At 36.8% G+C, this 13,597-nt stretch overlaps 1 protein-coding gene across 1 annotated transcript in view; it reads right to left on the reverse strand.

Moving 5' to 3' along the window:
* Positions 1-1,180: 1,180 nt before the first annotated feature.
* NUP37 (nucleoporin 37kDa) overlaps positions 1,181-13,597 on the reverse strand; it is a 45,511-nt gene continuing 33,094 nt past the window's right edge. The window contains exons 6-10 of the mRNA XM_011973206.1: positions 12,779-12,869; positions 4,331-4,512; positions 3,805-3,855; positions 2,011-2,104; positions 1,181-1,459 (exon numbers count right to left, since the gene is read on the reverse strand). Coding sequence (XP_011828596.1) covers positions 1,346-1,459; positions 2,011-2,104; positions 3,805-3,855; positions 4,331-4,512; positions 12,779-12,869 — 532 coding nt within the window. The 3' untranslated portion in view covers positions 1,181-1,345. The remainder of the gene's footprint in view (positions 1,460-2,010; positions 2,105-3,804; positions 3,856-4,330; positions 4,513-12,778; positions 12,870-13,597) is intronic.

The following is a 13,597-nucleotide window of genomic DNA, read 5'->3' on the forward strand; positions in this document are numbered from 1 at the left end:
ACCTACTCATCTCTGAAATAAATAATTTCTATACATCTCTGAACCGTGTGACAGACACATACTAGGTACTTTCATTCACCTTTATTTAATCTTCACAGCAACTCCACAAAACAATGATTTCTATGGGTACTTTACAAGAGGAAGTGAAGCTTCAAAGAGGGTATTAACTTGCAGGAATGGGCAGTTTGTCAAAATGTATTGAATTCTGTATGTGACTGACAAGCAGAACCATAATTTTATATGCTTCTGACTGTACCATGATGTATCCCCAAAATGTGATACAGCTGTCTTAGATAATGTTGATTTTAATGATCTTTGAGAGGGTGAACATGGTTCCATTGCCAATAGGTCCCATCTCAAAAATACTTAAGTTTCTTGGTAAGAACAGTGAAGATTCATAAAAAGGAGGCTGTTAAAGGGATACACTAGAAGTCATTTTGATCCCATATACCACATGTTCTAAGACTCTTAAAACACCTAGTCCAAAGGAATCTGCATATAATAAACAGGGTTAAGTAATATAATCAATTACATATTTAAGAAACTGAAAACCATTTTTTACATTGAGTATACACACACACACACACACACACACACACATATATATATACACACACACACACACACACTCAACAACCACTTCCGGAGTACCCTAAGATATTTTTTTCTCCTTTGATTTTTTTTTTTTCTTTTGAGATAGCCTTGCTCTGTCGCCCAGGCTGCAGTGAAGTGGCACAATCTTGGCTCACCGTAACCTCTGCCTTCCAGGTTCAAGTGATTCTCCTGCCTCAGTCTTCCAAACCATGCTTGGCTAATTTTTTAATTTTTATTTTTTTAGTAGAGATAGGGTTTCACCATGTTGGCCAGGTTGGTCTTGAACTCCTGCCCTCAAGTGATCCACTCCCTTCGGCCTCCCAAAGAGTTGGGATTACAAGTGTGAGCCATTGCACCTGGCCTTTTTTTCTCTTGATAAATGTGTCCCTGAGAATTAGAAAAACAGCATACACTCAAAGTACAGAAAATAGGTACACTTTAAATATTCCTTTTCTGATAAACTCAAAAGCATTATTTTTCCTTGGTCATCTCTTCTCTGGAGGTCAGTTGCTGAATCAATATATGATTTTATAAGATTATTAAAAACAAAATATATATATACACACACACACACAGAGTAGAAAAATAATTTTTCAAATCATTCACATTTTATTTAATAAAAGCAACTAAGACATTTTCTAAAGTATATGGTATATTTGATATAAAAATTCTTCAAAATATGTACTATAGAAATTCTTCAAAATATGTACTAAAAATACAAAGTTTGTGAATCTAAGGTACAAAGAAAACTTTATACTTCAGTCACCCAAAACAACAGCTTGTGGTCTCCTCCAATTACACACAGAGGGAGAGTTCGATGCCAGGACAGCCCAGATCCAACGGCTACAGAACCCATGAGGATGGGCTATAAAATATGTGAAGAATTAAAGAAGCACAGTAAGTCCCCAAAATTAATAAATAAAAATGACTTGCAAAAATACAAAATGCATTGATAATTTATCTTTGTAGCAGAAACAAAATTTAAAAATATGCCCCCTTACAGGTGAAATACACATTATTGATATGCAGCTGGAACATGGGATACAATCCATGTATGAATAACTGGTACAATCCAGACTCCATTTTTGCAGTCTACACCAACCAAACAAGCAAAATTAATGTATTTAAATAAAGAAGAAAATATAAAAGTGACAGAAGAAATAAAAAGCTTCTTACATGAATATTGGCCAAAAAAACCTGTTGTCACTGGTAATGCAAACATCAAAAAAAAAAAAAAAAACACACACACACACACACACATAAAAAACAAAAACAAATGAACCACCTTTTCTTGCAATTTAAGCAGATAACAAACATAAATGTCTTTAGTTAAATTACAAATTTGGGGCTATGAGTGGAAAAGTCAAAAACACAAATTAAGAAAAGTACATATGTTACAAAACATTTCCACATTACCTGAGGGTGTCCTAAATGATGAATTTGAAACTGGCTTGACATTTTGCCAGGATAACCAGTGGTTGCAAACAGATTTTCACTAATTGTGGACCACCTGTGAAACAAGGAAGCATAAAATTAAGTATTGTATCCTATAGATAACGACAAGCTTTTCCAAAGCGGGTTTTTTCTTTTTCTTTTTTTTAAGAGACAGGGTCTTGCTCTGTCACCCAGGCTGGAGTGCAGAAGTGCTAACAAAACTCACTGTAGCCTCAAATTCCTGGGCTCCAGTGATCTTCCCACCTCAGCCTCCCTAGCAGTTGGGACTACAGGTGTGTACCACGATGCCCAGGTAAGTTTTAATTTTTTTTTTTTTTTGGTAGAAATCGGGTCTTGCTATCTTGCCCAGGTAGATCTCAAAGTCCTGGCCTCAAGTGATCCTCCTGCCTTGGTCTCCTGAAGTGCTGGGATTATAGGTGTGAGCCATAGCACCTAGCCAGAAACAGGTTTCTTTTTGTACAAAACCAGTGATTTTAATAATGCTAAATTTGTTAATATGTCTTTACAATTAGACTGGGAATTCGAGGAAAATATTCCATAAATATTTTCTCATACTTTTAAGTATTTATGAAGTGCTTATTTTGTGTTATTTCATTAAGTTCCAAAGTCACACAAGGTTAATACAATCCTTTTTTTCACAACCAAAGGGGTAACAGTGTGGTAGAAGACACAAATAAGGTATCAAATACGACAGTTATTCTGCCCATTTTCTATGCTAACTGAACCCCAACTTTGTTCAGGGCACAGTGTGTCCAACCCTAGGGGATTAGACATAATTAGTTTAAGGCAGTCATAGCAATCTCCCATAAAAGGAGAGGGTTCCTTCTTCTCCTCTTACTTTTTTTTGTTTAATTCTTCGGCAAATGGAGTACATCTCTTATGCCTGGAACTCTCATAGCCATCTTGTGACTATGAAGCAACAAGTCCCAAATCCTTTCCATTGAGAATAGCAGAGGGAAAGGATGAAAAGGGTCTGAGCTCTTGATGACAGTGATGAGCTGCTAAACAAGCCCTGAGACTACCTCCTCTAGACTTATAAGTACCATAGCTCATTGATTTTAAAAATGATGTATACTCGCTCATTGGTGTATATTTGTTCACACATCTCTGAAGTCAGGATATCTCTTATGATCCACGGCATTCTTCCATTTAGTCGAATGTATTTTATTCTCAACAATGGTATCTCTAAGTTCTACAACTTTATTGGGGATATTTTATATCCCCAATATATTGGAATATAGCATATAATAAAATTTCACTGGTTTTAGTCTCTCATTTAGTTTTGCTGTTCCTTAAAAAGCAGAAATAATAGCTTAATGACCACATGATACAATGGAGTATTATGAAAAAGAACAAGGTAGACATGTATGTTAATTTAAGTGAAAAGCAAAAACACATCGCAGAGATATACTATCTAGCATGGTTTCATTTAACACACAATAATAAAGTTTATATACATGAATATGGGCTCCCCTACATTTACATCCTTAACAGCACAGAACAATCAGGAAGCATAATATATTCCAAATTGTTGGGGTGGTAGTGGTGGAGTGGTTACATGTTTTTCTGTGTAAAGAAAATATTTGGAAAACAAATCAACTCCTTGTCTAGACCAAAAGACACAATCGATGACTTAGTTGTAATCAGGGAAAAAAAAAACTCAGTGCAAAGAAGAGAACTACAAAAGTATCCCAGTGGTGGCACAGCACGACATCAAAAGATCAAATCACAGCTCTGACAAAAATGGTACATTACCTGAATAAGCAGGCTCGATCCATGTGAACAGGTCTCTTATTCTGAGGATAACTAAAAGATAATATTTTGCATTTTATGAATTATGTGTTAGACTCAAGTGGGTGAACTTAAGGTTTAAACGGTATTTTCTCTTTATAGGACAGAATGTCCAATGTGTTTAAACTATAATAAATCCTAAACAAGCAATCAGTTAAAACAGATGAAATACAATAAAGACATGACTTAGAACCACTGCAGGGAACCATCATGCAACAGGGTCGGTGTTTTTCTTATTTTCCAATATAAGTAAACATTGCACAGATTCAAGATTTCCTCTTTTGCACTGTCCTTTCTGGGTTACTCCCAGAGTAAATCTGGATAGCAACTTTATGTTATGTAAAAATCCATAGCTCTGGCCTTCTATAGGAGAGACTTGTTTTCGCTTGACAGTGTAGTCTCAGGTATAACAGGATGGACGAGTGGATCATTTAGCAATAGTTACTGCCTTTTTTTTTCTCTGTAATAGACAAACATATCAAGAAAGTACCTGGACCGAGTAATATCCCAAATTAACCAATCATTTCCTGCAACGGCTCCAACTTTGAAGGTGTTTTTTAAGCACCAGTGTGCTGACATTAATGGCACTTGTTCTGATTCAAGAGATAAAATAGCCTGTTGGGCCAAAAGATCATAAAATCGGATTGTTCCATTCTTCTCTGCAACCATTAGCTGTAAGACAGAAAAATAAAAAGAAACTCAATCACTTATCTCACTAACTATACCTGAAGTATCAGCAGAGATTCACTGTTGTACGGTAAAATGTAAACACTTGCAATATACAGGTTGAGCATTCCTCATCTGAAAATCTGCAATGCTCCAAAAACTAAAACTTTTTGAGTGCCAACATGATGCCACAAGTGAAAAATTCCACATATAAGCACTTAACACAAACTTTGTTTCATGCACAAAATTATTTTAAAAAGTTATATAAAATTATCTTCAGGTCATGTGTATAAGGTATACAGGAAACATAAGCGAATATCAAGACTTGGCTCCCATTCCCAAGATTTCTCATGTATATGCAAATATTACAAAATGCAAAAAATTCCAAAATCTGAAACCCTTCTAGTTCCAAGAATGTCAGATAAGGATCCTCAACCTATATTACAGATGGCAGATCAAATATAAAGGAAGTAAGAGGCTATGTAAAAATCTCCACAGAATATAAAAAACCTTAGAGAAAACTGGCAAGATAAACGATTCAAGATTTGGCTGGGTGTGGTGGCTCACACCTGTAATCCCAGCACTTTGGGAGGCTGAGGCGGGCAGATCACTTGAGGTCAGGAGTTTGAGATCAGCCTAGCCAACATGGTGAAACCCCGCCTACACTAAAAAAAAAAAAAAAAAAATAGCTGGGTGTGGTGGCACAAGTCTGTAATTCTAGCTACTAAAGAGGCTGAGGCGGGAGAACTGCTTGAACCCGGGAGGCAGAGGTTGCAGTGAGCCGAGATCGCGCCACAGCACTCCAGCCGGGGCAACAAGAGCGAAACTCCATCTTTTTTTTTTTAAAAAGAAGGTTCGAGATTTGGTAGAATTTTAAGTGATGATGTATGGTCACTAAGAAGAGATCAATTTAACAATTCCTTCTGCGAAAAGTTACTTTTAAGTAAGTTAGTTATGTTGTCTAGAAAGAATACCTAAGTATGTATCTCTCAAGAGAGACAGACATTTATGTGTTACGCATACTTACGCAACTCAAGTTTGTTTCTAGAATGGAAGGCAGGGCAGCAGAGTTAAAGAGCACAGACAGGCCGCTTCCTTCACTTATAAGCTGAGTGACTGCCATGTGACTGGCAGCTTTCTCATTTCTAAAATGGAGATGGGAGGATAAGAATGGCTACAGGATTGTTGTGATTATTAAATAGTAATGTGTGTAAAGTACCTCAATGTAATGCTTGACAAATAGTAGCCACCCACTCAAAAAATAGTAGCTATTACTTCACTATTTCCTTTATTCTAAGATACCATTGACTTAAGATGTTTAATACATTGATAAGTTTTATGTGTGAAATACTTTATCAAATGCACAAATTAATTATAATGTGAATTCCAATTTTACAAAATAATAAAATGTGAAAAAATTTTTCTTAATCTCAAGGAAGCATGGCATTGGTATACCCATTTGTGGGAGATAAGGTATGAGATTGCTATTAAGTATCTAAGTGCATGAATAGTTGATGCCTGAATAAAATGCTTTTCCACTCTCTACATCTCTGTAAAGTTCTTACTTTTAAACAGTGTTCTTTTAATTCTGGTTCTATTTAGTTGAAAAATCCTTGAGGGTGTAAAGTAGTAGCGGTAGATTGGTAAGAATGTGGGATTTGGCATCAAAAATCCTAAGCTGTACCATTTAATCTGTTGAGTAACCTGGAGTTAGCTTTCCTATCTGTAAAATGGAGGATAATTATATCAGAGTCAAAAAGTTACTGTATGGTTAAAATGTGATTGTTCTTTAAGAATGTACTTTTGTACTTTCCTAAACACATAAAACATCATTTATTCTACTATTCATCTAACAGGCTTTTACTGAGCATCTACTTTATACACACATACGGATAGTCAATTATTCAGGGTAGTTTGTTGTTATAAAGTTGCTGCAAACACTCAATTAGTGAATACTGAACCATTAGGGAAATATACAGTTAGGTTCCCTGTCAGCCTGTGGTCACAACCTTTTTGATGACTGATCAATATGTAGCTTTTAAAAACTGTGTTTCTTTTTAAAGATATCTTAATATATACTGATTCACTAATATAGACCTCACCATGAACAGCGCTATAACTCATGCCTAAACAAACCTTACCTAACATATTTATTTTCTTCATAAGACACATCACAGCCTTCTTGCACTTAGAACACTAGACAGCACTACATTGCTGTGCTTGGGGATGATTTTACACAGCAAAATTTTATACAGTAAAATTACCCACAAAAAGTACAAAAATGTTAAAAAATGTGGCACTAAACTGACGAGGAAAAGACACCTATTTACAGTATGAAAGCTAAAATAAGAAGTCAGAGCTCACCTTGTTCAACCTAAGCTGAGCAAGTGCACATAAGCTGACTCAAACCTTTTGTTGTTCTGTGCTCCCTGCGTATGTCTGTGACTAAGGAAGTGCTATGAGTATTGATTTTGGGGTTACAAATAAAGTTTAGTGAGGAGGGAAATTCAAAAATGCAAAATCTGTGAATAATGAAGATCTACTATATACAAACATACACAAAACACTACATTAATTCCAACAGAAGTCAAAGATAAAGGACATATTCCTTGATCTCAAGAAACTTTCTATCTAGAAAAGAGAATTATGAAAAAATCGGACAATAATTTAAGGCAAAATGCTCTAGAGTACAAAAAGGAATTATTCCAGAATACAGACAAGGTTTGGAATTACAGTATTCTTAGAAGAAGTGGAATTTGAAATTATTTTTATTAGCCAGGCGAGGTGGCAAGTGCTTGTAGTCCCAGACACTCAGGAGGCTGAGGCAGGAGGACCACCTGGGCCTGGGAAATAGAAACTGCCGTGAACTATGATTGTCCTGCTGCCTCCAGCTTGGGCCACAGAGTGAGACCCTGCCTCAAAAACAAAACAAACAGAAAACAGAAATGATTCTTTAAGAACAGGCAAATGTTAAGATAATACTAATGCTACTAACAATAAATACAATGAGGTCAATGACAAACATACAACAAAAACAAGTACAACACTGAGGTGAGAGCTTTACATGTCTGCTTTATTTAATCCCCTAAGCTACTGTATGAGGAAATTACTATTGTTAATCCCATTTTTCAGATGAGACTGTGGCTCAAAGTGATTCATGTGATTTGTTCAAGGTATCAACCCTAGCCCATGATGGAGCCTGGATTTGAATTCAAGTCTGTTTAACTACAGTGCACACATGTTCCTTGCTACAAGGCTAGGCTGCTGAAGACTGGTGAGTGGTCTAGTGTGCTATAGTCTGGAGTGGGGAAGGATCAGAAAAGGTAAGAGAACGAGGAAGACTTACTAAGACCTAGTAAAAATATTTGATATTTTGAGAGTGACTTGAAAGATCTTGCGAATTTCAGGTATGCCTTATGGACTATGGAAGGACTAAGACTACCTGAGCCTGGTCCGAAGGTACTAGGAGCAGTAAAGCATGGTAAGCAGGTGTGCAGCCTCTATAGCCAGACTGCTTGGATGGGGCCCAGCTCCGCCTTCAGGAGCTGTAAGATCTTGGGCAAACTGCTTACCTTTCTGTGTTTCAGGTTCTTATCACTAAGAAGGGACTAATAAGAGTATCTACTTGATAGGACTATTGGGAGAACAGCAGGAGTTAGTAAATATAAAGCACTTAGAACTGTTTTGGCACAAAGCAGGCACTCAACAAACACTGGCTATTATAGGTTAAAGTCAAATTAAAAACTCACTTCTAACACAAAATTTTTGTTATTTGCTGTCTGTATAACTGTGCTCAATTATGACAATAAATCTTTTTTTGGGTGAAAGAACAGATAGGGTAGAAAAATTAAGTGAGTTTGGGAGTAACTGAATCTAAAAATGGCACATGGGGAATTTTTCCTTTAGGAATTTTCAGAACTATAAACAACACCATGCACTGTGAATTTCCAAGGGGGAAATACTTTAAGTGGCATAGAACATTGTCATATTTGAACCAGATTGAGTTCAAATCTGTCACTGTGTGACCTTGGGCAAAATGCTTTACCTTTTGGTGCTTCGGTTTTCTCATCTACAAAATAGAGTACTAGTACTGTCCCTGTAGTGTTTTGTGGGGATTAAATGAGAATACATGTCAAGTACTTAGTACAGTTCCTGGCAAATAGGAAGCATCCAACAAATGTTAAATCTATTTCATTTAGCTATTTTTTTTTTTTTGAGACAGAGTCTCATTCTGTTGCCCAGGCTGAAGTGCTCACTGCACCCTTGACCTCCCTGGCATGAGCAATCCTCCCAACTGAGCCTGCAGAGTAGCTGAGACTACAGTCGAGCACCACCACACCTGGCTAATGTTTGCATTTTTAGTAGAGATGAGGTTTCACCATGTTGCCCAGGCTGGTCTCCAACTACTGAGCTCAAGTGATCCACTTGTCTCGGACTCCCAAAGTGTTGGGATTACTGGTGTGAGCCACTGCTCCCGGCCACATTTAGCTACTCTTTAACCTCTTTTTTCTTAGGGTAGAGACTGAGATGTCCTCAGTCCCAATTATTTGATCCTGTGACATCCTAAATCCTTGGTCCTGTTATTAGCATGCATTGAAATCCTAGCTCCTATTGAGGCTTATTGGATTTGGGAGCTTAGTTTTTGGAGGTCTCTTGACTTTTATATATTTTACTATTAAATTCTAGCCATTTGTTTTGTGTTCTCCTGATTTTATGGTTTTTTTGTGGTTTATATCTCTTGGGATTTTCATAAGCATTCTATGAGATAGGTAATCAAGAACTCATCTCTCTCTTCTCTAGCTGCCTTATTTTCATCAAGGCCAAGCATGAGGCCAACAATTCTGGGCTTGCAGAGCACTGAAATGACTGTAGAGCACTGAAAACGAATGGCAGAGCACTGAAAGCGATTGGGCTTGTTACCACTGCAATGATAGTATCAACAATGACCAGTAGCTAAAATTGACTGAGTACTTACTATGTGCTTTTTAAAGGATTTTACACATGTTAGCACATTTAATCTTATATATCCATTTTATAAGATGAGGTGAAGACAGTGAGAGAAAGTTTAAGTAACTTGTCAGAGATCACATAACTAGTAAGTGGTGAAACTGGGATCTGACTCCAGGCAGTTAAATGAAGAATCCACACTCTTAGCCACTTCTCTGTATTTCAGGTGTCTGAGTTTAGCAGTGATAGGATGAAACTGATATTCTAAGACTCTTAGTCCAGTAGGCAAGAAGAATCAAAGAGTAAAGAACCACGGACTTTAGAAACAAGCTAAGGCTTGGCAAGTTAGGTGTGAGAAGAGAAAGTGGGAGAATGCACCTTAATGAAGAGAAGAATGCTAGAGTTAGTGAAAATGAAGGAAAAATTAAAAGACCTGGAGTAGTTTGTGTATAGGGAAAGAAGGAATTAAAGGTAATTTTAGGATTCTGAGTTTATGTGATTTAGAACAGGGACTTTCAAACATTCTGAAGTCATGGAAACATCATAAAAGAAAGGAGATGGGGTAAGGTGAAATTTTAATGATAAGTAGGAGAAAAACAGAAATTAAGTTAAAGCATATGGAAGAAAGAGATAAAAAATAACAGCAAGAAATTAAGCATTAAGATGTAAGTTTTGGGATAGAAGTTATAATAAATGTTCTCATTTGTCATGCAGGTCATCGTTTTTACAAAGCAGTTTATTGTAGTTATATGTGGTGATATTAACATTTTGGTAGAAACTGTGACTGTGTTTTAATTTAAGTAGACTCACTGCTCTTGGGGAGAAATGTAGGCATAAAACAAAATTTAGGAACTGGACTCAGAAATAAACCTATCAATTTAATAAGTTAGAACATTTCACTCATGCACATATGCAGAGTATAATTCTACTGATGAAAAGACTCAATGGGCCTGAAACAAATTTCTATGAAATCCCAGGGTTCAGAGAACACACTTACACACAGTCTGGGGATTATCTCCTCTGTGAAAGCTGTGAGAAGATTTGGTTAATCCTTCTTTATGTCATCATTCTACTTAATAGATTTTTTGATTCTAAAACTTATTTGTGTTGCTGTATTTACAGTTTTTCTTCCTCATACATCAGTATACAACTTAAGAGCAGGGACTTTATTAATTCTTTTATTCCCTATTACAATAAATGGTACAGTGTAGTGAGAATTAACCCTTGAAGCAATTCACATATGGTGAAAGAAAAGTTGGCAGAGTATAAAGAAAAAGGGAACATATATGCAAAGTTGCTCAAAAGGACTTAGATAATGTGGCTTTAAAAATCAAACTAGCATTTCAAGAAGGAGGTGATCAGCAGTGTAAAACACTGGCTGGAGAATAAGAATGAAGGAAAAGGCCATGGGATGTGTTGAAAATATCCCTGGTACCTTCTGAGAGAATAGTGGAGACTGACTGAGATTACGGTGTTAGACCAAAGGATGGGAAAAGAAGAAATGAAGTTAAAAGGTACAAGTGATGGATTCAAACATTCAGAAATAAAAGGTGTGATGAAGATAGTTTAAAATTTAAAGGGGAGGTGGAAAAAGGGAATTTTTAAGAGTAAGATCTATGGAGCTGGGAGGCATGAGTTCAAATGCCAATTCTTCCACTTACCAGCTGTGTGACCTTGGATAATTTATTTAATTTCTCTGCACCTTGGTTTCCTTATCTGTAAAATGGGGATAATCACAGTGCCTATCTCATGTTACCATGAGGACTAAATAAGCTAACATAATGAAATGCTGACTATGGACCTGTCGTATTTAAGCACTACGTGCTTGTTATGATTAGTGAAACTTATCTTCTCATGCAAACTTGAGGACGGAACAGAGTCGACAGAGAATAAGCATGAAGACGGCCAGTGCGGTGGCTCACAACTGTAGTCCCAGCAATTTGGGAGGCCGAGGAGGGCAGATCGCTTGAGACAAGGAGTTTGAAACTAGCTTGGGTAACATGGTGAAACTCTGTCTCAACAAAAAATACAAAAATTAGCCGGGTGTAGTGGTGCATGCCTGTAGTCCCAGCACCTTGGGAGGCTGAGACAGGAGGATCACCTGAGTCCGGAACACGAAGGTTGCAGTGAATGACGAATGCTAGAGTTACTGGAAATATCAAGCATGATCCCAAGTTGGCCATGCTTGGTAACTAGCAGATTAAAGGTCAGTTGGTTGTGCCACTGCACTCCAGCCTGGGTGACAGCCAGGCTCTGTCTCCCAAAAAAAAAAAAAGAAGTATGAAGACATTAGAGGACTGTGGGAGTCTAAGGAACTGCCATGAACTTCAGAGAACAGATGAAGAATTAACTTTAAGAAAGATGACTGTAGTAACTTCTCAGATTCTAGGGAAACATACAATAACTACAGTGATGATGAAGAGAAGACACTGGCAAATGAGAGAATTCTTGTTTAATGGCTCCTATCTTCCCAGTGAATCAGCATTAAGGGTAGTTGATAATAAGAACTTGTTGTGTATTTTTAGTGTTTTAGAAAGCTCTATCTTGAACAGGAATTGAACAATACTGTAGCTAAGACAAATTTGCCTTCGTCCACTAATGTTTGTTCACACTAGGGCTCACCAGGGTGGATGATGTAACTTAAAAAAAAACAAAAAAAAAAACTGCCTACTGGGCCAGGTATGGTGGCTCATGCCTGTAGTCCCAGCATTTTGTGAGGCTGATGTGAGTGGATCATCTGAGCTCAGGAGTTTGAGAGCACCCTGGGTAATATGGCAAAACCCCAGCCTTACCAAAAATACAAAAAAATTAGCCAGGTGTGGTGGTACGTGCCTACAGTCCCAGCCATTCAGGAGGCTGAGGTGAGAGGATTGCTTGAGCCTCGGAGGCAGAGGCTGCAATGAGCCAAGATCACACCACTGCACTCCAACCTGGGTGACAGAGACCCTGTTTAAAAAAACAAAAGCAAAAACAAAAGAAAAACCAAAACAAAAAAAATCCCTGCCTACTGCTACTAGATTGTTGGAACACCAGTTTTTACACTGACATCCACTAAAGATCAGGAAAAGTGTAGTTTGAATAAATGCCAATTATGGATGATGGCTGCCAAATAAAAATCTTAACAATTATAGAGAAACTTCTACAGTACAGGTTTCTAGACTGACCCAAATACGTTTTTGCTGATTAGTACAATCCAAATGCATTTGTGCTGATTAGTACCTCTGAGATGGGAAAAATCATTGCTCTTTCTCCTCGATGTATGTGATGTCTTATATCTCTATATGTCTTTTCAATTTGATAAGAGAGTTAAATTATAAACAATAACCTTAAAAGTCTCCTCAGGATGCCAGCATACACTCATGCCAGGAGAATGCAGAACAAAATGAGCTGTTTGCACGCCTTCCAAGTTCCAAATCCTAATAGAAGAATAACAGTATAATGTTAATTGTTCTTGATATACCATTACTAAAAAATTAAATTTCCATGAATTTATTCAAAGCTATTAACTACAGATTATAAGGCAGACATTTGTATTTAATGTATATCTTTTAAAGAAAATTATAACACCACTTTTAAATAATATGAAAGTAGTATGAATAATTTAAATTTTACCATACTCAATCATAGACAAAAAAGTCACACACATTTTCCCTCTAATTAATCTATCACAGCAACCCTGTTACATGGTAATCAAATTAAATTATTTATATACTCTTTATTTTGTGGGCAAAATCTTGAGGTTTCTAGGTCACTAATCAGGTTGTCTGACTACTTCAGTAGTCATTTCAGTTGACAACAATTACTACTGAGGTGCTTACAAACACACACACACATGCACGCTGAGTATTTTTATTTTCAAAACAACATACAAAGAAGCTAATATGAAGTTATGTAAATGTAGCAACATGGCCATCTTCCATATTGTTTATTCCTTCTACCTTTAGGATTCCAATCCAGTGGCTACTTCCTATTTATACCTTTTGTAATTTGGCTTATTTTTTCAGTTTTCTCTCCCCAAGCTGGCCATGGTTGATGATTAAAGCTGGGGTGAAAGAAGAGGCATTTGGTTCTTGCTGTTCTCTCTTTCCTCAATAGTAACAAATCCACAGTAATAAGGACCAGGTTACCCACCAACATGGCTCTC

Source organism: Mandrillus leucophaeus, unplaced genomic scaffold (genome assembly GCF_000951045.1).
Source record: "Mandrillus leucophaeus isolate KB7577 unplaced genomic scaffold, Mleu.le_1.0 Scaffold1353, whole genome shotgun sequence".
Lineage (NCBI taxonomy): Eukaryota > Metazoa > Chordata > Mammalia > Primates > Cercopithecidae > Mandrillus > Mandrillus leucophaeus.